Source organism: Schistocerca serialis, chromosome 7 (genome assembly GCF_023864345.2).
Source record: "Schistocerca serialis cubense isolate TAMUIC-IGC-003099 chromosome 7, iqSchSeri2.2, whole genome shotgun sequence".
NCBI classification, from domain to species: domain Eukaryota; kingdom Metazoa; phylum Arthropoda; class Insecta; order Orthoptera; family Acrididae; genus Schistocerca; species Schistocerca serialis.
Genome location: NC_064644.1, coordinates 210,486,546 through 210,511,461, shown reverse-complemented (window position 1 = coordinate 210,511,461; position 24,916 = coordinate 210,486,546). Strand labels below are relative to the sequence as shown.

The 24,916-nt window shown below is 42.0% G+C and overlaps 1 protein-coding gene across 1 annotated transcript in view; it reads right to left on the bottom strand.

The window, feature by feature from the left end:
- Nucleotides 1-796: 796 nt before the first annotated feature.
- The window catches only part of LOC126412814 (cytochrome P450 4C1-like), an 85,931-nt gene continuing 61,811 nt past the window's right edge, over nucleotides 797-24,916 (bottom strand). The window contains exons 9-12 of the mRNA XM_050082604.1: nucleotides 18,928-18,996; nucleotides 13,921-14,092; nucleotides 11,403-11,582; nucleotides 797-1,023 (exon numbers count right to left, since the gene is read on the bottom strand). Coding sequence (XP_049938561.1) covers nucleotides 866-1,023; nucleotides 11,403-11,582; nucleotides 13,921-14,092; nucleotides 18,928-18,996 — 579 coding nt within the window. The 3' untranslated portion in view covers nucleotides 797-865. The remainder of the gene's footprint in view (nucleotides 1,024-11,402; nucleotides 11,583-13,920; nucleotides 14,093-18,927; nucleotides 18,997-24,916) is intronic.

Below are 24,916 nucleotides of genomic sequence, written 5' to 3'. Positions count from 1 at the left end.
CTGATCCCAGGAATGTGTCAATAAAGTTTCCCCTTCCTGGGACAATGAATTCACGGTGTTCTTATTTCAATTTCCAGGAGTGTATATCAATGTAGATCATTGAGCTGGGTGAAAATGAAACTGCAGGGGGAATTTCGCTAGAGGTACAGGTGAAGTATGCGTTCAAATACTTGTAAAATACGTTAAAAATGTATGAATTAGATTTGACATGTGGTGATTTCATCCAAATTTAGTACACATATTAGTTACAATCTGGAATGAAATACTGTAGTGGTAAGAACCCCAGCCTAGTGTGGGGCGAGCGTGATAAGGTGGAGAGAGAAGGGGGCAGTGGACAGTGAGCCGTAAGGAGGAGATGGACAAAGGGGAGTGGGAAAAGGACAGGGAAAGGAGAGGAGGAGACAGACGGAGAAGGGAAAGAGGAGGAAGGATACTGACGGAGAGAGGGGGAAGGAGAAGATGGACAACCAGAGGGGGACGAGGAAATGGGCAGAGGAAGGGATGGGGAGGAGATGGACAAAGAGAAGGGTGGAGACAAGGAGGAAGATGGAATTAGAGAGGGAATAAGAGATGGACAGAGATGAGAAGAGGTGGTGGACAGAAGGGGAAGAACGAGATGGACTGCTAAAGATTGGAATAAGTACGTACCCAGGCAATGTTGGGGACTCAGCTAGTCAATTACAAAAATATACACGAAGTTATTGAAATACGCAAATCACTGAGAAAGTAATGTTTATTAAATATATTATAAAACATATATAAAATGGTATTAAAAATACAGGTCACTTGATAACTAAGTGAGAACGTGAAGCACCGTCGGCGAATTGTACAGGAGACAGCTAGAAGCGCCACAACAGACGTTGCGCTACCGCGGCCACAGCCTGAAGTTGACGGCGTTCATTGGCCTCAGGAGAAACTCGCCATTCAGTTTCAGATCCTCCAGCCTGTCCACCGTCTCCACGCGGAAGTTTCGCAGCACGTACGACAGCACCGCCTTCTCCTCCAGGATGGCGAACTTCTGGCCTGCGGATTGCAAAAGACACACAATTGTTCATTACAATTTGCATCTGTCACTTCTAGCAGAATGAAAACGTAATGCCTCAGCTGTAGAGTTTAGTAGCGCATGTTCACCGACAAGATACTATAAACTCAGTTTTGAGCTCCAGAAAATATCAAGAGATATGTAACTCTACCCTGCCTTAGGCCTCTATATTCAATACTGAGAGGGCGTATATTTGAGGTAGCATTTATCTGCGAGTTTCTAGAGTGGTTTTCTCACCGTTATGGGTTTGGTCTTTGCCGAATGCACCTCGTCATCGTAAGCTTTTAACGTGGCCATTTACGTAGCTGCATGTTAGACTAGCATGCGAGGCAAGCACTTCGTATGTGGATGCTAGACCGTCTGTAGTGAAATTTGATCTGTTCAAACTGGCAGACTCTCTTGGCCGTCTTTCAATTGTGGAAGTGTGTGTAGTCATACCAAGGCACACGTGACCGAGCGTGTGTGTAGCGACAATACGTAAGTTTGAATAATGATACGTTGTAGTGGCACCATGTCGAACAAAGTGAAGCCACTCAATTACAAACAGTAGGAGAAGTTTATTTGAGTATGTGGAAGCCAGCCCCGGTTCAGGAGCATTAACATAGGCTTTTAATAGTGTTTCCCGCGATTCGCCAATGGCTTTTAATCATCTGCGTTGCGGATGTTAGGAACTTCAGATACGTTTTTCCACTAATCCGAAATTTTTTGTAACAAGCACATGGCTCTAAATCAAAGAGTTTATTTATGTGATAACAAGTTTTTCGATTCATTAACCACATTTCACATCGGACATCAAGAGTAATCTTTCGTTTCTTTTGCTTATCACAATGGCAAAGCCAAAAGGGACAGCTTGTTGTCGTCCGAGCTCCGCGTATTCCAAGTTCAAACTGATACACGTACTGGCATACCTTGACTGTGTAGAGGTACATGTTATTTGTGCGTGAATATCTTACGATTATATGTGTGGCTACCTATAACAGTAGTGGGTGTAGCAGTGCCTGTTATCTATTCAAGTAGCAGTGCTTTTTTTGTGTCATCAGCCTTCTGACTGGATTGATGTGACCCGCCACGAATTACTTTCCTGTGCCAACCTCTTCATCTCAGAGTAGCGCTTGCGAACTATGGTTTCATTTACTTGCTGGATGTATTCCAGTCTCTGTCTTCCTCGACAGCTTTTACCCTCTACAGCTTCCTCTAGTACCAGGGAAGCTATTCCGTGATGTCTTAATAGATGTACTACCACCGTGTTCCTTCCTATCATCAGTGTTTTCCACATATTCCTTTCCTCGCCGATTCTGCGGAGAACCTCCTCAATGCATACCTTACCAGTCCATCTAATTTTCAACATTCTTCTGTAGCACTACATCTCAAAAGCTTCGATTCATTTCTGCTCCGGTTTTCCGAAAGCCCATGTTTCACAACCTGTGTTCGATAGTAGTAGACTTCCTCCTGACACGAATGGCATTTTTACCAATGATAATCTGCTTTTTATGCCCTTCTTGCTCCGTCCATCATGGGTTATTTTGTTCCCTAGTTACCAGAACTCCTTAACTTCATCTACTTCGTGACCCTCGATCCTGATGTTAAGTTTCTCGCTGTTCTCGTTTCTGCTACTCGTCATTACATCAGTCTTTCTTCGATTTACCCTCAGTCCATATTCTGTACTAATGAGACTGTTCATTGCGTTCAGCAGTTCCTGCAATTCTTGTTCACTTTCACTGAGGATAGCAATGTCATCGGCGAATCTTATCATTGACATCCTTTCACCTTGAATTTTAAATTGGTCGTGACCTTTTCTCTTATTTCCGTCATTGGTTCTTCGATGTAAACGTTGAACAGTAGGGGTGGAAGACTGCATCTGTGTCTTACACCATTTTATCCGAGCACTCTTGGTACTTGTACGTACCGAATATTAACTGTTTTTCCCTATGTCTTACCTCTATTTCCCTCAGAATATCGAAAATCTTGCACTGTTTAAGGTTGTCGTAAGCTTTTTCCAGGTCGACAAATCCTATGAACGTCTCTTGATTTTTCTTTCTATTAATTTTTAAGTTTCACTTAGAGAATTACGTCACAGATTCTTTTACGTACACTATAACCGCGCAACTGTCTGTCGGTAATTATTTTTCGTATGTAACTGAATGTAAGGCTAACAAATTTAACTATCATATGCAATTGATTCAGTCATAAATCAGCCTAGACACAAATTACGAAACTCATTTGGAATTCATACACTGTAGGCTTTCACTGACAGTGTTTACTTCAGTTACAATTTGCCAGCAGAGGGGTCTTACTACATAAGAGACACGCTGAGAAGGTGATATACATAAGTGCTACTAAAAATGCTCGTCTCACGAAACTGTTTTGGATCAAAAGGTAACGTTAGTCTACAGCTAAATATTTGCCGAGCCATATTGGATTGGCGAGATTTCTTAGGCACTGATGACGCAAGACAAGAGTGGTACGTACGGTTACTATCGAGTGAGGCAGATTCCGTTCTGTTTGTTGGCAATACTTGATTCGTGATCAGATTTAGTAAGACAGTGTTTCATTCACCAAATAAGGTTTGCACCTTATGTGCTTTTTGAGATTTACGTTGCGGATCAGGTGTTCGTGCGGTGTAACAGGTCCCTATGTTACGCATCATTATATTTAAATCAGAGCTTATATCTTTCAAATCAAATAAAATTACAGATTTTTATTCATCGTAATTTTTTGTGAAAAACGAAATACGGTAAGTTTTCTTCTTGCTTCTCTTCTGCATCTAGACCGCAAAGCTGTACGGTGCTGTCTTTGGTTATCTGTAATTTGGTTTGAATACTAAGAACAATTAAGCTTGATTTTATTTGGATTTGATAATAATGTGGTTAAGTCCTTCTACCAATAATATTTAAATTTTATATCTTATTTCAGCCAGCTAAGTAAGTTGGAAGTGGTTGATTAGGTGACGCAACGGTCACGGACCTTCAGCAAGCTATCTTTTGGCTTTCTCTTTTTCGCAATTCGAGCCTCAAATCGAATGTTCTTTGCAATGTCCAATTACCATTGTTATTATGTAAATTATTTGTTGCATTTAAACTTAACGTTATCACGGTCCTGTGTCGCCAAGCCTACCTACGTGCCAACAACAACTTCTGTGCCATAAGGCACATATAATTACACAGGTATTAATTAGTCTTTAGACTATTCAATGAAACAGGTGACGTTTAATTTCGTCAATTAATTTCAAAGTCTACGATCCTTTCCGTGATTATATTGTTCTCATGCTATTGTCGAAATGATGCGGCATTATTCCGCAAATATTTTACTTTCAGTTCTAAACATTTATAAAATCTACACAGGTGCGAGAATAAGGTAACATTACAATGTCTGTGCTGGGAGCGCCAAGTACCTCGTGTAACCTCAGTCCGTTTGTCCTTTATGAAATCCTTGTATTCTTTAGCTCAAATAATAAGTATTAAAATAAATGATATTGCATATCTTTACTTCAGATTCATTCATTTCACCAATTTTATTAAATGAAGAACAGATTTTATAAGATGGTAGCAGTGACTAGCTACGAAGACTTGGACTCATACTTCGTGTAGACGTAACTATTTCTCGTGTTTTTGGTTGAGTCAGTAGCTTAGTCAGATCCTCTTCTGCTGACAGCAGTTACGCAGCTAGTAAACATTCCTTTGTGTTATTAAACCATTTTCAGACGACAGAAACTAAGTTTGCCCGAGATCTTTACGAGAACAACTACTTCACCCTTTGGGTATTTTTTGTGATATTTTTATAAATTCTGAGGGTGAGGAGCATGTTTTGCTCGGAAAAAGCTAATCGTATTTACATCCGGATGCAACCAACCGCCGGCCGCGGTGGCCGTGAGGTTCTGGCGCTGCAGTCCGGAACCGCGGGACTGCTACGGTCGCAGGTTCGAATCCTGCCTCGGGCATGGATGAGTGTGATGTCCTTAGGTTAGTTAGGTTTAAGTAGTTCTAAGTTCTAGGGGACTTATGACCTACGATGTTGAGTCCCATAGTGCTCAGAGCCATTTGAACCATTTTTTGCAACCAGCTATGCTACGAAAGCGGATCCATCTGGCGCTGGTAGAATTGGGGAGAATGAGTAGTAAGGTATTAAATCTCCATTTGTATATCAGTAAAGAAATGCAGTGTTGTGACAGGAATAAGGTTGACGGCCTGATGTTCAGGACTGTGGAGCTCAGTGCAGAGGCGCCAATTAATACACAGAAAAGGAAGTTTGGTAGCTTATAGAAAAACAGATCGGAAACTTTAATCGCTGTCAGTTCTCGAATGGTTACTGACATGTTTGCCAGCGAATTAACCAAAGATGAATGTTCAGTTTTATCCAAAAGAGATAATTCTTCTGTGAAGCCACTTAAGGTTCCCACGAAGAACATTAAAGCAAATACTGAGATAGGAATCCTTTTGTTAGGAAAATGCGTGGATGGAATTAGGACAGGAACGGCTAGGATATTACATAAATCCAAGCCACCTACCAGTAATTTGTTACAAGCGGAAGGGAAGGAACATCAGTGCAGACGGTAGTAACCTTGTCCTCATCGCTGACAAAGGTAACACCACGATTGTGATGAAAGGTGAAGATTACCAAAAAAGATTAAATATCTTTAGGATAGGACTACTTATACGAAGCTTCAGAAAGATCTTAGGACAAAAATTTTAACAATTACCAATCAATTCACAGGATCTATGTCATCTCGGACCCTGAGAGTTTGGCAGCCGTGTTAGCCCATTTTGAAGACACTTTTCGTCAGAATGGATATAGTGGAAGACAGATTAGACGTGCGTTGTGCTATCTACCAACTGTGCACCGGTTCAGTGATGATAATACCAAGATTGCACCAAAACCTAAGGCCTTCTTGCCTTACGCAGGGAGCATTTCAAACAGGATTAGTCGTATTTTGTGGAAATATGACGTGAAGAGTGTTTTTCGAACACCACCCAAGATCAGGGTCGTTTTAAGTTTGGTAAAGGATGATCTCGGTTGGCGTAAGGCGTGTATCTACCGCACTTCGTGCAGTTGCGGCATGTCGTATATTGGTCAGACTATCAGGACTGTGGAGGATCGGTATACTTAAAAGGGAACCTCCCCATCGCACCCCCCTCAGATTTAGTTATAAGTTGGCACAGTGGATAGGCCTTGAAAAACTGAACACAGATCAATCGAGAAAACGAGAAGAAGTTGTGTGGAACTATGGAAAATATAAGAAAATATACAAACTGAGTAGTTCATGCCCAACATACGCAACATCAAAGTCGATCCGAGCTTAGGAGTGTCGTGGTCCTGTGGTTAGCGTGAGTAGCTGCGGAACGAGAGGTCCTTGGTTCAAGACTTCCCTCGAGTGAAAAGTTTTCTTTCTTTATTTTCGCAAAGTTATGATCTGTCCGTTCGTTCATTGACGTCTCTGTTCACTGTAATAAGTTTAGTGTCTGTGTTTTTTTTAGTGTCTGTGTTTTGCGACCGCACCGCAAAACCATGCGATTAGTGGACGAAGGGACGTGCCTCTCCAATGGGAACCGAAAACATTTGATCGCAAGGTCATAGGTCAACCGATTCCTCCACAGGAAAACACGTCTGATATATTCTATACGACAATGGTGACGGCATGTGCGTCACATGACAGGAATATGTTGTCGACCCACCAAACTTGTGCACTTGGCGAATGGGTAAAAAGATTCTTCTACCTTGCCCGATTTAGGTTTTCTTGTGGATGTGATAATCACTCCCAAAAAAGTGATGAAAACATAAGAGTTTGTCACATACACTGCAACAAATGAATGCAACACAGTCGCACAGTTTTCCTTGTGCTCTGTCAAAACATATGTTTTTAACATTTTCAAATTTTTCCGTGTTTATACCGTCAAATCGTGCATATGTCCAAGCAAATCTGAATACGTCCTGGAATTTTGGAGAGCGAAGTGGATCATGTGTGAGTGCTGAACTTTGATAATTGTCTGAAAATAAAAAATTAAACTGTTCGTTGGAGGGATGACTTGAACCAAGGACCACTCGTTCCGCAGTTGCTCACGCTAACCACGGGACCACGGCGCTCCTGAGCAAATACTGTCCTTGATGTTGTATATCTTGCACATGGACTACTCAGTTTGTTTATTTTGCTTATTTTTTTCATAGTTCCACACAACTTCTTCCTGCTTTCTTGATTGATCTGTGTTCAGTTTTTCAAGGCCTATCCACTGTGCCAACTTATAACTAAACCTGAGGTGGGTGCGATGGGGAGGTTCCCTTGTTAGCATAAGCGGCACACGCGCTTATAACAGCCGAGCAAATCCGCCAATGCAGAACAGTGTCATTGGCAGCAGTCATCCTATGGAATATAACAGTACGGAGATTCTGGCATGCACTTCTAGCTATTGCGGTAGTGTCATTAAGGAAGCTGTTGAAATTAAATTAGCAAGTAACCTTATAAATAGAGATGGTTGTTTTTATTTAAATTTTGCATGGAAACCTGCTCTCCCACTTGTCAAAAATGAGAGGGGCAGAGTTTGTGCTACTTCACCAGTTGATTATTAATTTCATTATCGATAACTTCTGACGTCGATTATCAAAAATGGTTCAAATGGCTCTGAGCACTATGGGACTTAACTTCTGAGGTCATCAGTCCCCTAGAACTTAGAACTACTTAAACCTAACTAACCTAAGGACATCACACACATCCATGCCCGAGGCAGGACTCGAACCTGCGACCGCAGCGGTCGCGCGGTTCCAGACTGTAGCGCCTAGAACCGCTCGGTCACACCGGCCGGCCGTCGATTATCTCTAGGTTTGTGATGGCGCTAATGTTTACTGTGTGTGTGTGTGTGTGTGTGTGTGTGTGTGTGTGTGTGTTTGTGCGTGTGTGTGTGCATACGTGCGTGCGTTATCTCAATGGAGTTTCTTTGAAAGCCGAGGTATTAAATTCGCTTGCACAGCGCTTACTTGCTGCAGTTTTGCCTTGAAACTGGCAGGGCGTGCTCCTGTCGAAATATCTGTGGTTGTCGACGACGTCACTCGACTGCATTCCAGTAAGATATTTGAACAAAGCTATTTAATATATAACAAATATTTTGTATCTCATATAGAAGCTAGCGAGTGGCGAGCGCAGTGTTTCGCACACTGGACTCGTATTCGGGAGGATGACGGATCAACTCCCGTCTGGCCATCCAGATGTAAGTTTTCCGTGATTTCCCCAAATCATTTAAGGCAAATGCCGGGATGGTTCTTTCTAAAGGGCACGCCCACTTTCCTTCTCCATCCTTCCCTAATCCGAGCTTTCGCTCCGTCTCTAACGACCTCGTTTTAGACGGGAAGTTAAACATTACTCTCCTTCCTCCTCCTCATATAAAAACTATATTTAGACTCTGTCTCACTGAAACCCATTTCCAGTACAGCAATGAATTTTATGAGTAAACTGACGGGTTGGCCGTGGGCAGCGCTCTTAGTCTAGCTGATTCGAGGAATTATTGATTTCTGGTTCGGAGACTGAATAATCTACCATAATCCGAGAGTTATTTCATCCAATGCGAAAAGCCTTGAAAGAGTTTGTAAGTGAGCAGAAGTCTGATTCAGTGGTTTCGCGAGCATCGCATGCTCGGTATGCAGAGCTGTACATCAGATAATGGATTTATTAGGTTGCTGGAGCGGTTTTAGGTGAACGAAGCGGATTTGTCGAGGTTTAAATGAAGCCAATGAATGCTTTTTATTCCCATGGAAATTTGAGTGTAATGTTTTTATGAATTTTTTCCCTATTGTCGTTAATCTATTACTTGCTTATCAGTGTTTGGATGTTGGGGTTGGGTTGCTTGGGGGAGGAGATCAGACAGCGAGGTCATCGGTCTCATCGGATTAGGGAAGGAAGTCGGCCGTGCCCTTTCAAAGGAACCATCCCGACAGTTGCCAGGAGCGATTTAGGGAAATCACGAAAAACCTAAATCAGGATGGCCGGACGCGGGATTGAACCGTCGTTTGGATGTTATCCATGGAAGTTGTTTGAAACTACCTGGATGCCATGTACGAAGTGTTGGCGGTGGCATTTTCCAGTCCAGTGGTCTGATCTAGGAATCTCTGTGAAAATTGTCGGGTAATTGTGGGGCCTTAACTATTGACTTTGGAGCACTGCTATGTTTGACCAAATATCTCGAGTAAAAGCGAGTCTGTTAATGCAAGTACAGCAGTACAGAGAATTCATCCGCATCCCCCAGTACACGTTTCACAGTAAATCTGCGGAACAATACGTCGCGTTCCACTCAGAGCTGAAGGTGCGTGGATTCTTACAGCGGCTGCGTGCGTGGATTCGTAGTGATAAATGTCAAAAATGAATATTGTTACAAGAAGCATAGTTGCATTTAAAGACTTAATAGTTGACTACTAATCCTTTCATAATCTTTTTTAATCCTTAATTTTTAAAAGATAATGAAAGACTTTGTGGTGAACAATTATGTATGTAATTTTTCTATATATTTTGCATATAATTTGTTTCTAAATTTTAAGTGCTCCACTTAATGTAAATACCTCCCGCAATGAGTACATGACTGTCCGACAACGATGCAATGCCGTATGCCATGGGCGGGCCTATATTCCCGAGTAATGCTGCCATATTCAGCAGTTGACGTCCGTCTTCTTACGGATCTTGCTCCATCATGGCTATAACGTTTTATTCTGTTGCAATTTTAACTTTTATTCTAGATGTTTGTAGGTATGTTACCGTTTCCTTTTATAGATATCCATCTGAATATGTATTACTATTTTATTGCAGTGCCTAAAGCGTGAAGATGGTCTAAATGAAAGACCAAAACCGGTTGCCAACCAAAACAAACGTGTGTATGAGCATGACTGTTTTACGGAATTTTAATAACAGTAAAGGGTTAGGCGTCAGCCAAAGCTGAAGGTCAGACACGAGGTCGGAATCACTTCGCGGATTGTCACTCGTATTAACGCAATTATTACAGCGATAAAGTAAATGAAATTATGCTGGAGTCGGTAGGCTGGTAGAAGAAGTTTTTTATTGAGAGGATTGTGACTATTTCAGAGCTTTTAATACCTAAATTAAGAACACTGTCAATTTTTGGAGAAGGACTGCGAGAGTGTAGAATGAAAATCAACACAAAGAAAACTAAGATCATGAGAGAACATGTCAAATAAAACATGAACGTGAAAATAATGGAAGGTCAAACTGAACCATTTTCGCAGTACGGATCTTTGGGGAAAATGCCAATTTAAAAGAGGACGAGTGGAAAAGATATAATGTCAAGAAATTCAATGGCAAAGTAAGCTTACCGGAGAGAGAAACGCTTAGCATATAGCAAATTTGGGTTGAAGGTAAGAAAAAGGATGGTAAAATGCTTCGTCTGGAGGGTTTCTCTGTACAACTGTGAAAGCTGGACATTGAAGAAAAGAGACAGAGAAAAAGCTCATGCGTTCGAGGTATGAGTTTGGAGAAGAATGTAGTAAATCAGACGGGTAGATAAACTGAAGAACACTGGAAATGGTGAAGGAAAAAAAGAGCTGTCAAAAACATGTTTAAGAAAAGGAAGAATACTGAGCTGGACACACACTATATGGTGAGCAAAAGGAATTCTGACAACAGCTGTCGAAGGTACAGTGGAAAGGCAGAAGAAAATACGAAGGAGAAGAATAAAAATGCTGGTGGAAGTGAAAAGAGGAAGCTAACGGACTACGAAATTGTTCAGCCGGAACAATATCACATGCAGACAGTAACTGTGCGAGGAAGTTATCAATAGACAGAACACCTTACGATGCAGATGATGAACAATCAAATTTAGACAGAACACCTTACGATGCAGATGATGAACAATCAAATTTAGAAACTGGGGAAACAAAAAAGAAACAAGAGCAAAGAGAGCTGACATCAACATATAATCAAGATGTGTTCAAAATTATTTCACATGTAGATAATTTTAAACCAAACTTTCATTCAGATAGACGTTCATCAAAAATGGTTCGAATGGCTCTGAGCACAATGGGACTTAACTTTTAAGGTTATCAGTCCCCTAGAACTTAGAACTACTCAAACCTAACTAACCTAAGGACATCACACACATCCATGCCCGAGGCAGGATTCGAACCTGCGACCGTAGCGGTCGCGCGGTTCCAGACTGCAGCGCCTTTAACCGCTTGGCCACCCCGGCCGGCAGACATTCATCAGTTTTACCCATTTTAACATCGAGATTTTACTGCCTGAAAGTTCTGTAAACCATGGATATCAGATATGCTTGTCGTTATTACTCACTCTTGGATCAGGTGCATGACATTCGACGAAATATGCAGTATCTGGTACCTTTCATTATTTAAAGAATACAATAGTTACACGTCTTACCTATGCAGTTTCGGGGCCCCGCGCTGAAGGGCACGTACGCGAAGGGGTGCCTGCCCTGCACCCTCTCCTGCAGGAAGTTGTCCGGGTCGAAGCGATCAGGGTCCGGCCAGTAGTCGGGGTCGCGATGAGTGTTTCGGATGTTGAGGGTTATCGTGCAACCCTCAGGAATTTTGTAACCACCTGTGAGACATGAAAAGCGTGTAATCAAGAGTTACCTGGAATTCCACTCTGTGCAAGCTTTTCGCCATAAAACGTGGGAATGAATTTTAAAACAAGCTTGCTCTATCTGAAAATGTCGAAAGATGCGTCGCTTCTGAGAACACCTCCGATGAAACACACAATGATGTAACAATGAAGGAAAGGGAGAGCGATTTACGTTTATCCACTGATTGACAAAGTCTGTCGATAATTTACTATCACTGCTGATGTTTAGCATCGTACGCCCTAATACTAAAGTTCCCCATTTTCAACCCCTCCAACTGCAACAGGTACAACTTTTTAATGTTTTCCTTTTAAGCTTTATAAGTGCTACATATGAATAATTTGGTCTAGACATTGAAGGTTATCTTGCTCTCCATATGCATAAATACACAGGTTTCTGCTCATTTCTAGAAATTTCAGTGGCACAACACGATGTAGATGATGATGATGTTTGGTTTTTGGGGCGCACAACTGCGCGGTAATCATTGCCCATACAAAGTCCCAATTTTTACACAGTCCAACTTTTACACAGGCCAATCTAGCCACTGTCACGAGTGATGATGATGATGATGAAATGATGAGGGCAACACAAACACCCAGTCCCCGGGCAGAGAAAATCCCCAACCCGGCCAGGAATCGAACCCGGGACCCCACGCTCCATAGGTAGCAACGCTAGCCATTAGACAACGAGCTGCGGACAACATGATGTAGAGGCTTCACTTCATTGCATACAACGTCCAACATATACGCTAGTCTGCAAACTTAATGACGAAAGCAGCTTTTGCATGATGTGTCACAGCCAAGTAACTTAGGTCGGTTAAACTTGGATCATACGTAGAAAGAACTGCTACAGTGTAGTGCAACAACGTTGAGCGGTGAGTGTACCTTGTTCAAAGATTTGGGGGTAATTAGATCCATACAACATTGTACTTTCCCACACAATAAAACCTGGACCATCAAAGCTATCACGTTCGGCAATATTCCTGAGTGCATTGCGTGTTCTTACCTCTTAATGAATATACGTTTTGTTAAGTTTGTATGACAGAAAGTGTAAAAATATTGGGATTACTTATTTCAGTATTGGTATAGAGTAAATAGAATAACGAAGGACCGATGCATTGACAGTACACAAATGGGTAGTTCTCACAGGGATAAGGAAAGTATGCTTTAGGCATAATGGGGACGCAACGCACATTGTCTTCCGTAATGAGCAAGAAGCATCCAAAATATCCTTGCTTGATAAATACTGTAACAGCCCACTCATGGAGTGCTCAATAATTTGTAATTGGTACATTTAGGAATTGAACTTTTTACAGATGTGTACAACAAACTTTGTTTGACGCAGGTATTGTACCTAGTATTTCCGTTTGGAACTGCTTACTCTAGCTTAGAAGCAGCTGTAAAATACCAATAATTAAATCTATCGGTCGTGCTGTTCCGATTAAATTTGCAGGTCTTTTGTACTTTTCTTGTCACATGCGTCTTTCCTTTGTTCGCTGTAACTATAAATCCAAGTAAGTGAATGAGGAAAAGCACGCAGCATTTTCAAGAATTTAACACTTTCCACGAAACAAAATACTAATCACCAATTTGGAAGGCAGGAGACATACTGGCGGAAGTAAAGGTGTGAGGGCGAATCGTGAATTCTGCTTGGATAGCTCAGTCGTTGGAGCTCTTGCCCGTGAAAGGCAAAGGTACCTGGTTCGAATCCCGTTCCGGCACACAGTCTAAATCTGCTAGGGATCTTTATAACTCCCCACACTGCACTGCGATGCGGCATATACAGTATTCCTGCAGACCTTTGTTACACTATAGAGCGGTCAGCGTTACTTACTTCTCGAGATGCCTATACGACAGGTGAAGGAATACTCAGAGATCGGGCCTCGGATTTCCATAAAGGCCAACCACCATTTGAGTCACTTTCAGCTTGTCTAGATGCTGTGACTGCGGCCGGCGATTACAATGGCTACTAACTGATGGTCGACATATTAAGATCAGACAGTTATGTGGCCCAACAGCGACATAAAATACGATTTCATGCTTTTATTACATTGTTACAGTGGCCTACGTTGAGATAAAATTTCTATTTATGGACATTTAAAAGATTTCACATATTTCTGAGAACAGAGGAAGGCACCAGAACGTACTGAGAGTTGTCTCCACAGAATATCAGTCCTTCATCATCCAACTATCGCGCTATCAAACTCAAATTTTGTAACAAATATAAAATTTAAATGTACTACAGTTTGTACGTCGTAGCATTTGAACTGACTCGCAGTCTCCTAAATATAAATCATCTACGATGTTTTGTACCTACCAATTTCCACTTCCTTCGTCGCTCGGCGACCGATACCAGGCACACTAGGATATAGCCTCAGGGCTTCCTTTATGACCATCTCGAGGTACTTCATGTTGTTCAGATCATGTGTAGTTGGACGTCTGTTGGGATCGTCTCGAAATATATCATCCAGCTCAGCGAAGACTTTCTCCTACGAGCAGAAGGCAGCCTCAGTTAGATTCGTTCCACGGTCAAACAGCTTACACGCAACATTTCGCTCACATTCACAGACAAACATGCACTGTACCTCCACCTCCTCTCTCTCTCTATCTCTCTCTCTCTCTCTCTCTCTCTCTCTCTCTCTCTCTATCTCTCTCTCTCTCCTTCTCTCTCCGTTACCACCTCCCTCCCTTACACACACTAACACACACCCACAAATAAACCGAACACCCAGGCACAAAAACCGAACGCACATATAGATAATACTCTCACGAACTTCTACGCACGTAAAAAGAAGTTTTGCATCACCCCGGTTCCCAGAACACCTGAAGATAGACGTTGACAGTGGATATTGTATCACAGATACAGTCCCTTTGATTGTTCAGAGATGTCACTGAACCCGCCCAAAGATGTAAACAACCATGCATGAGCAGCGCTTATTAGACAGAGGGGGTCCGACAGCCGATCAGTTCCAGTCATTCCACCAGGAAGGAGGTACACGACTTGTGTTGTCTGTAGTTCAACCATGCCTAGACGGGCAATACCGCGGTTCGATCGCATCCGCATTGTTACTTTGTGCCAGCAAGGGCCCTCAACACGGGAAGTGTCCAGGCGTCTCGGAGTGAACCAAAGCGATGTTGTTCCGACATGGAGGAGATACAGAGACACAGGGACTGTCGATGACATGCCTGCACTGGATGACAGCTACCTACGGATTAAGGCTTTGAGGAACCCTGACAGGGACGCCACCATGCTGCAGCCACAGGACGTGCAACCACAGGACGTCATATTACGACTCAAACTGTGCGCAATAAGCTACAAGATGCGCAACTTCACTCCAGACGTCCATGGCGAGGTCCATCTTTGCAACAATGACACCATGCAGCGCGGTACAGATGGGCCCAACAACATGCCGAATGGACCGCTCAGGATTGGCATCACGCTCTGGCTCTGAGCACTATGGGACTTAACTTCTGAAGTCATCAGTCTCCTAGAACTTAGAACTACTTAAACCTAACTAACCTAAGGACACCACACACATCCATGCCCGTGGCAGTAGTCGAACCTGCGACCGTAGCGGTCGGGCGGCTCCAGACTGTAGCGCCTAGAACCGCTCGGCCACCCCGGCCGGCGACATTACGCTCTCCTCACAAATAAGTGTCGCATATGCCTTCAAAGAGACAATTGTCGCCCAGACGTGTTTGGAGGCAACCCAGTCAGGCTGAACGTGTTAGACACACTGTCCAGCGAATGCAGCAAGGTGGAGATTCCCTGCTGTTTTGGGGTGGCATTATGTGGGGCCGACGTTCGCCGCTGGTGGTCATGGAAGGCGCCGTAACGTCTGTACGATAGGTCAATGCCATTTTACGAGCGATAGTGCAACTATATCGGCAGCATATTGGGGAGGCATTTGTCTTCATGGACGACAATTCGCGCCTCCATTGTGCACATTTTGTGAATGTCTTCCTTCAGGATGACGACATCCCTCGAATAGAGTGGTCAGCATGTTCTCCAGACATGAATCCTACCGAACATGCCTGGGATCGATTGAAAAGTGCTGTTTATGGACAACGTGACCCAAGAACCACTCTGAGGGATCTACACCGAATCGCCGTTGAGGAGTGGGACAATCTGGACCAACAGTGCCTTGATGAACTTGTGAATATTATGCCACGACGAATACAAGCACGCATCAATCCAAGAGGACGTGCTGCTGGGTATTGGAGGTACTCGTCAGTACAGCAGTCTGGACCACCACCTCTGAAGGTCTCGCTGTAGTACAACATGCAAAGTGTGGTTTTCATGAGCAATAAAAAGGGCGGAAATTGTGGTTATTCCAATTTTCTGCGCAGGTTCCGGAACTCTCGGAACCGAGGTGATGCAAAACACTTTTTGATGTGTGTTTTTTGTAGTATTGTACCAGCAATGAAACAGTCTGTATCTCAATGATGCCTCTCCAATTCGCAATTAAGTGCTTGGCATCATAACAAACGAAGCCGCCGAGGAGCAGTTGTCAACGGAATACAACGTACTGGTCGTCGGGCATAGAGACCACCCCCATGTAGTCACCGTACTACTGTAGATCTAGAGCTTGCAGCCCTGTTAATTGTGGTTGCAGTTAACGTGCGTCCGTTCTTGCCTGTTGCACAATGTATCATCTGCTGCTGTAGTGTGCTGTGGTCAAGCAGCTCCTCTCCTTGGGGCATCAGACCCTTTGATTCAGAATGCTCGACGTGCACGTGAAAAAATGCTGTGAGCGATCCCAAACTCCTGGGCTATACTCGTCACGCTTCGTCGTTCTTCCAGTTTACCGATGGTTCTTCCCTGTGTGAAGCCATCCAAAAGTTGTCTCTGTACCATGTCGTAATGAAGACCATCAGCACAGTGCACCGTAGCTGCTCGCTGATTGACACACCTTGCCTTTCTCGTTCTTTCAACTGTCTTGTGTTACGGGACCAGCCCGATTTGGCACTACAGTCGCGCTCATCTCACGTAATGTGGCGTCCAGCTTCCTACGCTTGATTAGGTGACCTTTGGAAACATTCTGCCGCACTTCCTTTCATTTCCATTGAGTTGTTAATATGTTATATTAATTTATCTATATTTTCTTTAAATTTTGCAGAGGAGTGGATGAGCGAATGTAGATTAGAAACAGCAGAGGTCCTGTAACACTTGCTTGTGGAATGCCAGATATCACAATTGTTTTACTCGATGGCTATCCGTCATTTACTACAAACTGTGACCTCTTTGACAGGAAATCACAAACTCAGTTGTACAGATGAGACGATACTCGACAGGCACGCAATTTGGCTAGAAGCCACTTATGGGGAACGGTGTAAAAAGCCTTCCGGAAATCTACAAATATGGAATCAATCTGAGATCCCCTGTCGATAGCAATCACAACTTCGTGAGAATAAAAAGCCAGTTGTGTTTCACAAGATCGATATTTTCTGAATGCGTGGTGACGACGAGTCAATAGATTGTTTTCTTGGGGTATTTCATAAAGTGCAAACACAATATATACTACTGGCCATTAAAACTGCTACACCACGAAGATGACGTGTTATAGACGCGAAATTTAACCGACAGGAAGAAGATGCTGTGATATTCAAATGATTAGCTTTTCAGAGCATTCACACACGGTTGGCGCCGCTGGCGACACCTACAACGTGCTGACATGAGGAAAGTTTCCAACCGATTTCTCATACACAAACAGAAGTTAACCGGCGTTCCCTGGTGAACCGTTGCTGTGGTGCCTCGTGTAAGGAGGAGAAATGCGTACCATCACGTTTCCGACTTTGATAAAGGTCGGATTGTAGGCTATCGCGATTGAGGTTTATCGTATCGCGACTTTGCTGCTCGCGTTGGTTGAGATCCAATGACTGTTAGCAGAATATGGAATCGGTGGGTTCAGGAGAGTAATACGGAACGCCGTGCTGGATCCCAACAGTATCGTATCACTAGCCGTAGAGATGACAGGCATCTTATCGCCATGGCTCTAACGGATCGTACAGCCACGTCTCGATCCCTGAGTCAACATATGGGGACGTTTGCAAGACAACAACCATCTGCACGAACAGTTCGACCACGTTTGCAGCAGCATGGACTATCAGCTCGGAGACCATGGCTGCGGTTACCCTTGACGCTGCATCACAGACAGGAGCGCCTGCGATGGTGTACTCAACGACGAACCCGGCTGCACGAATGGCAAAACGTCATTTTTTCGGATGATTCCAGGTTCTGTTTACAGCATCATGATGGTCGCATCCGTGTTTGGCGACATCGCGGTGAACGCACGTTGGATGCGTGTATTCGTCATCGCCATACTGGGATATGACCTGGCGTGATGGTATGAGGTGCCATTGGTTACACGTCTCGGTCACCTCTTGTTCGCAATGACGGCACTTTGAACAGTGGACGTTACATTTCAGATGTGTTACGACCCGTGGCTCTACCCTTCATTCGATCCCTGCGAAACCCTATATTTCAGCAGCATAATGCACGACCGCATGTTGCAGGTCCTGTACCGGCCTTTCTGGATACAGAAAATGTTCGACTGCTGCCCTGGCCAGCACATTCTCCAGATCTCATACCAATTGAAAACGTCTGGTCAATGGTGGCCTAGCAACTGGCTCGTCACAATACGCCAGTCACTACTCTTGATGAACTGTGGTATCGTGTTGAAGCTGCATGGGCAGCTGTACCTGAACACGCCATCCAAGCTCTGTTTGACTCAATGCCCAGTCGTATTAAGGCCGTTATTACGGCCAGAGTTGGTTGTTGTGGGTACTGATTTCTCAGGATCTATGCAGCCAAACTGCTTGAAAATGTAATCACATGTCAGTTCTAGTATAATACATTTGCCCAAGGAATACCTGTTTATCATCTGCATTTCTGCTTGGTGTAGCAATTTTAATGGCCAGTAGTGTATGTTCCAAAGTTCTGCTGAAAATCGACGTCAGTGATACGGTTGTATAACTGCTACTTTTTTCCTTGTATATTGGTGTAAACTGAGCAGTTTTTCAGTCCTTAGATACGGATCTTTCGTCGAGATAGCAATTGCATGTGATTGCTAACTATGGAGCCATTATATCAGTACAATCTGAAAAAACTTAATTGCTATGAACGAAACAATAGTATAGCCTCTCTCCTCCATCTTTCCTCTTCTGCCCAATAATTGCTGTTAATACTATCTGTGTTGCCAGTACAAGCTCACGTGAATATGGTTGAGAACCAGTGACAGTCCTACAGTGAAATAAGTAGTTGTGGTAAATTTTGGTGCTGTACGAGATGCACAGGAAAGGATAGGAAAGGGTTAACACTCACCTGGATACCGGGGTGATGTCCGAGCAGTACCAAAACCCACAACATGCCAACAGACGTCGTGTCGTGGCCCTTAAAGAAAAGAAGAGAAATGTGAGTGTCTCAGAAACAGCTTAGCACAATCAGTATGTAATGTCGGACTAGCCTCAAATTTGTGGAACCGCCATCTTGGTAGAAATACTCGAGCTTTGGTCAATTACTCGCGACAGGTTCCAAGCACACAGATTACTGAAAACATTTTGTGCTATTTCATTCGGATACAATTTGTAAGCAATTAAAAAGAACAGTTTTTACAAAATATGAATTATTCATTACCAATTACTAAAACCTGACAAATGTTAAATTGCAAATAATATTTCTAAAATAATTGTATCGAGCGAGGTGACTCAATAGCTGAAACACTGTTTAAGACTGTAATACAGATGTGCTGCCTAAAATTTTTGACCATTAGTTTATTGTAAATATGATGCACTGCACTTGTTCCATTATGTTAATCTTTAAGTACTACTCGTATGTGTTAATTAGAAATGTGACATATGCTATAGTCTGCATAAATTATTTTGTATAATGACATATTTATTCTGGGTTAATGCCATTAGAGAAAGTTAGGAAAAGCGATGTCGTGACTGAGAACAAAAAACTGTGTTAGTAGCACTATCTCTATACTGGAGTGTGACGTTAGAGCAGAGCGCGCTGGAGACTTCCCTGCTTCTGAGATGTGAGAGTGAACACACGTAAGTGGCGTGCGCTGTCGGGACTATGTGAGCTACATACAGCTAATATTAGCGAGATACCAAGAACATGACGAGTGTGGGCAGAAGTAAGAGGCCCCAGTAAAATCAAGATCCTGCCCCATAATTAGTCATTGCGAATTAAAGTATGGGGACCGATGGCCCTAGTAGTCTGGTCCCTTCAATCCCACAAACCAACCAACCAATTAAGGTATACTCGCAGTATTACAAGGAGCAATGCGAGCATTGTATTCGATAACGAAGACGACGGCTTAACATTTGCCCAGGTTCATTCTCAGTGAAACTTACTGCAATAATAAATGTTGTATGTAAAAACTGTAGGTATCTGATCTTGTCATTATCCTCAGTCATTGTCATGTGTTTAGGGTCGTATTGCTTTCCTGTTATTGAGTATCCGAGAGTTGTTGTTTAAATAGCTGAAATAAATGTATTAAAAATTATTGCCAGTGTCATTTGTTTGCTGCTAGATAATTAAAGGGAATTAATAGTGAGGCTTCAATAAGTTAAAAGTGTTGTTCAATAATATTAGAGGCAGAGTCATTCCTGCTAACTCCTTGAAGACAAAGTAAAACGAAGTAACTAAAATTAAGGGGGGTAGGACGTCACAAAATAAAATAAAAAGATTTTTCAAAAATATGCTTATTTTGTAGCGCACATCTTCCTGAATAATTTGATGTATAAAACATATATATTTGAGGAGTTATAAGGTACACAATTTGGTCTTAAGTGTATGCAGGTGCAGCGCCACGCCCCTCTGCACAGCATTCTTCTGCCATACCTAAGTGTATTTCGCTTTGTAGAATTCGAATGTAATAGTTGTGCCAAAGATAGTCATACGTCAAACAAAGGACTATCGATATCGATACTTTCTCTGCTGCTATCGACATGCATTTTTTTGATCGCTGGTTTTGTTTGTTCTATGTTTTGAAAGGCGTGCAGTGTGGTGCTGTGATCTTCGACACAATTTTCATTTTGCTGTGTTGTTTTGTGTTCGTTTGTGGATTATTATGGCACAGGATGCCTATAATTCGTTGCTTCAACCGTATACAACGTCACCACGGCAACACATACACAGTAAAGGGTGTTACAACAAATATGGCTCAAGACTGCAACCTCTCAGAGCCAGTAAACAATTTACCACCGAGTGCTTCTAGAAGGAAACTTGTTTTTGGTGCTAATGAAAATGGAGGCTGTGAATCCGAAGGTTCATGTAATATTATCGTTGATGTTAACATACTGTCACAATTAATATTGCACAATGTTATGTGCAAGCATTGCTTTGGTGTTCAGTGTGTTTCTTTGGTGGAAGATAAGAGTGCCAGGAAAGGCCTTGCTACTAACTTATCTGTGATATGCAGCAAATGCAACGTTGGTGCGTCTTGCATGACATCTAAAATCGCAAACAAAGGTTATGACGTAAATTTGAGGGTAGCATATGGCATGCGCTGTATTGGTAGGGGACAGAAGGCAGCAAGAACACTTTGTGCAGTGATGAATCTTCCTCCTCCTCCAGCGAAGTTTGAGAGGTATTATGGCTTAATGATTGAGGCTGTAAAAGAAGTTGCAGAATCTTCAATGAAAAGTGCTGCAGAAGAATCTATTGTCGAAAATGATGGTGACAGGGACATAGTGGCTGCTTTTGATGGTATTTGGCAAAAAAGAGGGCACACTTCATTGAATGGTGTTGTAACAGCAACATCTGTTGACACTGGTAAGGTACTAGATGTTGAAGTGCTGAGTAAATTTTGTCATAGTTATGTGAAAGGGATTGAAGATCATGTATGTAATGTGAACTATAAAGGCTCAAGTGGAGGTATGGAAGTGCAGGGAGTCGTAAGCTTGTTTACCAGATCTGTTGCCTCCTGTGGCCTGCGTTATGTGAAGTACCTTGGTGATGGTGACAGTAAAGCTTTGCTTGAGGTTCAAAAGTGTGCACCATATGGAGCTGAGACTATTTTGCAGAAGTTAGAATGTGTGGGACATGTACAGAAAAGACTTGGCACTACAATTAGAAGGCTGAGGCAAGATTTGTCAGGAAAAAAATTATCTGATGGGAAAGGAATAAATGGGAGAGGGTGACTGACGGATGCATAACTTGACAAACTACAGACATATTATGGTTTGGCAATAACAAGGAACACAGGGGACTTGAAAAATATGAAGCAAGCAGTTTGGGCCTTATACTTACACAAAATGTCCACAGACAATAACCCCATCCACAACTTATGCCCAAAAGGAAGTGAATCATGGTGTGGCTACCAAAGGTCAATTGTTGGTGGTGAAGAATATCATCATAGGAATCCTCTACCGACTGCTGTAATGGAAGCCATCAAACCTATATTCAAGGACCTTGCATATGAAAACTTACTGAAGAAATGCCTTCATGGTGGTACCCAAAACCCAAATGAAAGTTTTAACCAATGTGTAGGCGAAAGATTGCCAAAAACCGTTTTTGTGGGAAGAAATGCACTTGCTATTGGTGTTTACGATGCAGTTTCATGTTTTAATGACGGTGTGCAAAGCAGGAAATACGTATTATGGAAAATGGGAATTAAGCCCGGAGTGAACTGTATCAAAGCTTTGTGAGCAATAGACAGAGAGCGTGTAGTGAAAGCAGATAAATCATTTTTGGAGTTCATAAAATCAAGAAGAGTGCGTCATAGGAACGTGAAGAGGAAGGAAACTGATATTGAAACCGAAAAAGAACCTGCTTATGGTTCTTGACAGTTCTAAAACTATGCCAAATACAAGCAGATACTTTAAAAGCCATTTTCCGCAAAACACAATTTTCTGTACTTAGGTACATGTAGAATTCAAAATAAATATCCTATTACTATCAAACTTGGTATGCTTATTAAACAGAAAATCCTTAATGTAAAACTCTATAGAATTTTCCAAATCTATTAAAAATTGAGAAAATTAACTATAAAATTTGAGTTTTTTCTAAACATGAAGTTTAAAATGTAAGAACTCAATCATTTTTTCATAAATTAAATAAATTCTAGAATTTCATACTCCTTTAAGTATGATTTGTATGCTGTGGAAAATTCATTGAAGAATCTCTCTTACTTAAGAAGAAAAGTGTACCTAAAGCAATTAATGCAGCCAATGGTAATGGAAAAAAATGGTCGAATTTCACATATGAAACAAATTGCTTTTGTTACGTTTTTCAACGTCCACTGCTATCAGTGTGAATCCTGAATACTTCATGGTCATTCTGACAAAGTTTTATGAATTTATTTGTAAAAGTATAGACAGTGGAAATTAAAATGTCCTGTGGTACCTCTCCTGCTCCAAGTCGGCCCATTTGACGTCCTACCCCCCTTTAGGTGTTACTGGTTGCAGATGACAAACTGTGGAACAAAGTCACTGTAGGAACACAACACGTCAGAAAAACCACACCATGTGGTACAAAGGTATGAATTCATAATTTATGTGTTTTGCCAGATATCTGTAATTACGATTTAAAAACTAAGAGTTACATGTATACAAACAGTAAAGAACATTCTTTATCTTTAAGAGATGAAAAACAAAAGCCCACTGAAGATGCTGCAACTGCAGTGAAACATGTTTGGGTTAAAAAACAAAATTGTGTTTTGCTAAAACCCTATCCAAAAACAAGCGTATTGTTAAAGCAAACACAGAAAGAAAGAGCTTCAACCCCAAGATTATATATCGTAGTTAAGTTTGTCAGACTACAAATCTGAGGAGTCTAGGCTTGAATCCTCAGTCAGTCTTAACATTTTTTCTGTAGTTTACCTCTTGTATTCCATGGACTAAAGTCAGATGCCCTCAGGTAAGCATAGCTGCTGATATGCACAGTCCATCTCCCCCCCCCCCCCCACTCCCCTCACCACACCAACTGTCACAACCCCTGACATGGCGGCACAAGCCATGTCGTTGCAGAGCGGTGCCTGCAGAGGAGCATGTGCAGGAGTGCACGTCCATACATCATGCTACCGAAGTAGCTATACATATTGCAATGTGTACATTATACAACAAATTTAAAAATCTTTAACATGGTTCATTTTCGCTTCTGTAAAAAAACATATTTCATTCTATAATTCACCCTCTTAGGCCTCGAAGTTTTTCTTTTGTTACTTTCCAAACTAGCCAGTCTACTTGCTCAGGATTTAACCAGTCTCCATACCAAATATAATCTAAATCGGTTGAGAGGTTTAGTCGTGAAACTGTAATAGACAGAGTTGATTCACATTTAATAATATTGGTACCGAAGTATGAATGAAATACGTTGAGCGTCTTGTTGTTGTTGTGGTCTTCAGTCCAGAGACTGATTTGATGCAACCTTCTTTACCATACAGTAAAGCCGCATGCCCCTGGAAAAAATACGGCTTTAGTTTCCCCTTGCTTTCAGCCGTTCGCAGCACCAGCACAGCAATGTCGTTATCATTAATGTTACAAGGCTAGATCAGTCAATCATCCAGACTGTTGCCCCTGCAACTATTGAAAAGGCTGCTGCCCTCTTCAGGAACCACACGTTTGTCTGGCCTCTCAACAAATAACCATTATATTAATTGCGTTGAATCGTATTATATAGAACATATCAACCAATAAAAGAACTTTACAATCATAACATTCAAAAGTCAAAGAGCAAACAGCTTTTTCATAGAGTAAATATTTTTCCCTAATTCTCGTATTATACTTCAACTCAGTAAAGACTACATACTTTCCAATGTAGCCTATATTCTTCCTCAGGGTTCAAGCTATCTCCATTCCAAATTTAATCGAAATCGATTCAGCGGTTTAGTCATGAAAATGTAATAGATTGAGTTAAGTTCGTGTTTTTATTATTAATTTTGTTGTAAAATTGGCATAATTGAAGAACACATATATGAACAACTGTAAGTATATTTTTCAGTGATTTGCTCTGTTCGATGGGCACGTTCAACTGCAGATATATATTTTTATGGATTCTGTAGTAGTGAATTTAGTAATTGGTTAGGTGACAAGCTGGCAGCATGTATATGAATCACGTAGGAGCTGGCTAAATGGCAGTCCACGTAGTGATGGTATGTCGAACATGGTACTAAGAGACAAATGACAGAGAAATATACACAGTGGTTCATTATTTGCGCCACTTTAAAATTGCTTATCTGGAAGTCCTCAACCGAAGTCCGAGATAACCGCTTGCCTGAAAAGGGTAGAGGGTTGTTCTGAGTTTCCGGCATTTCCTGTAGCACTATTGTATTTATACCATCAATACCTTTCCGGAATCAGTA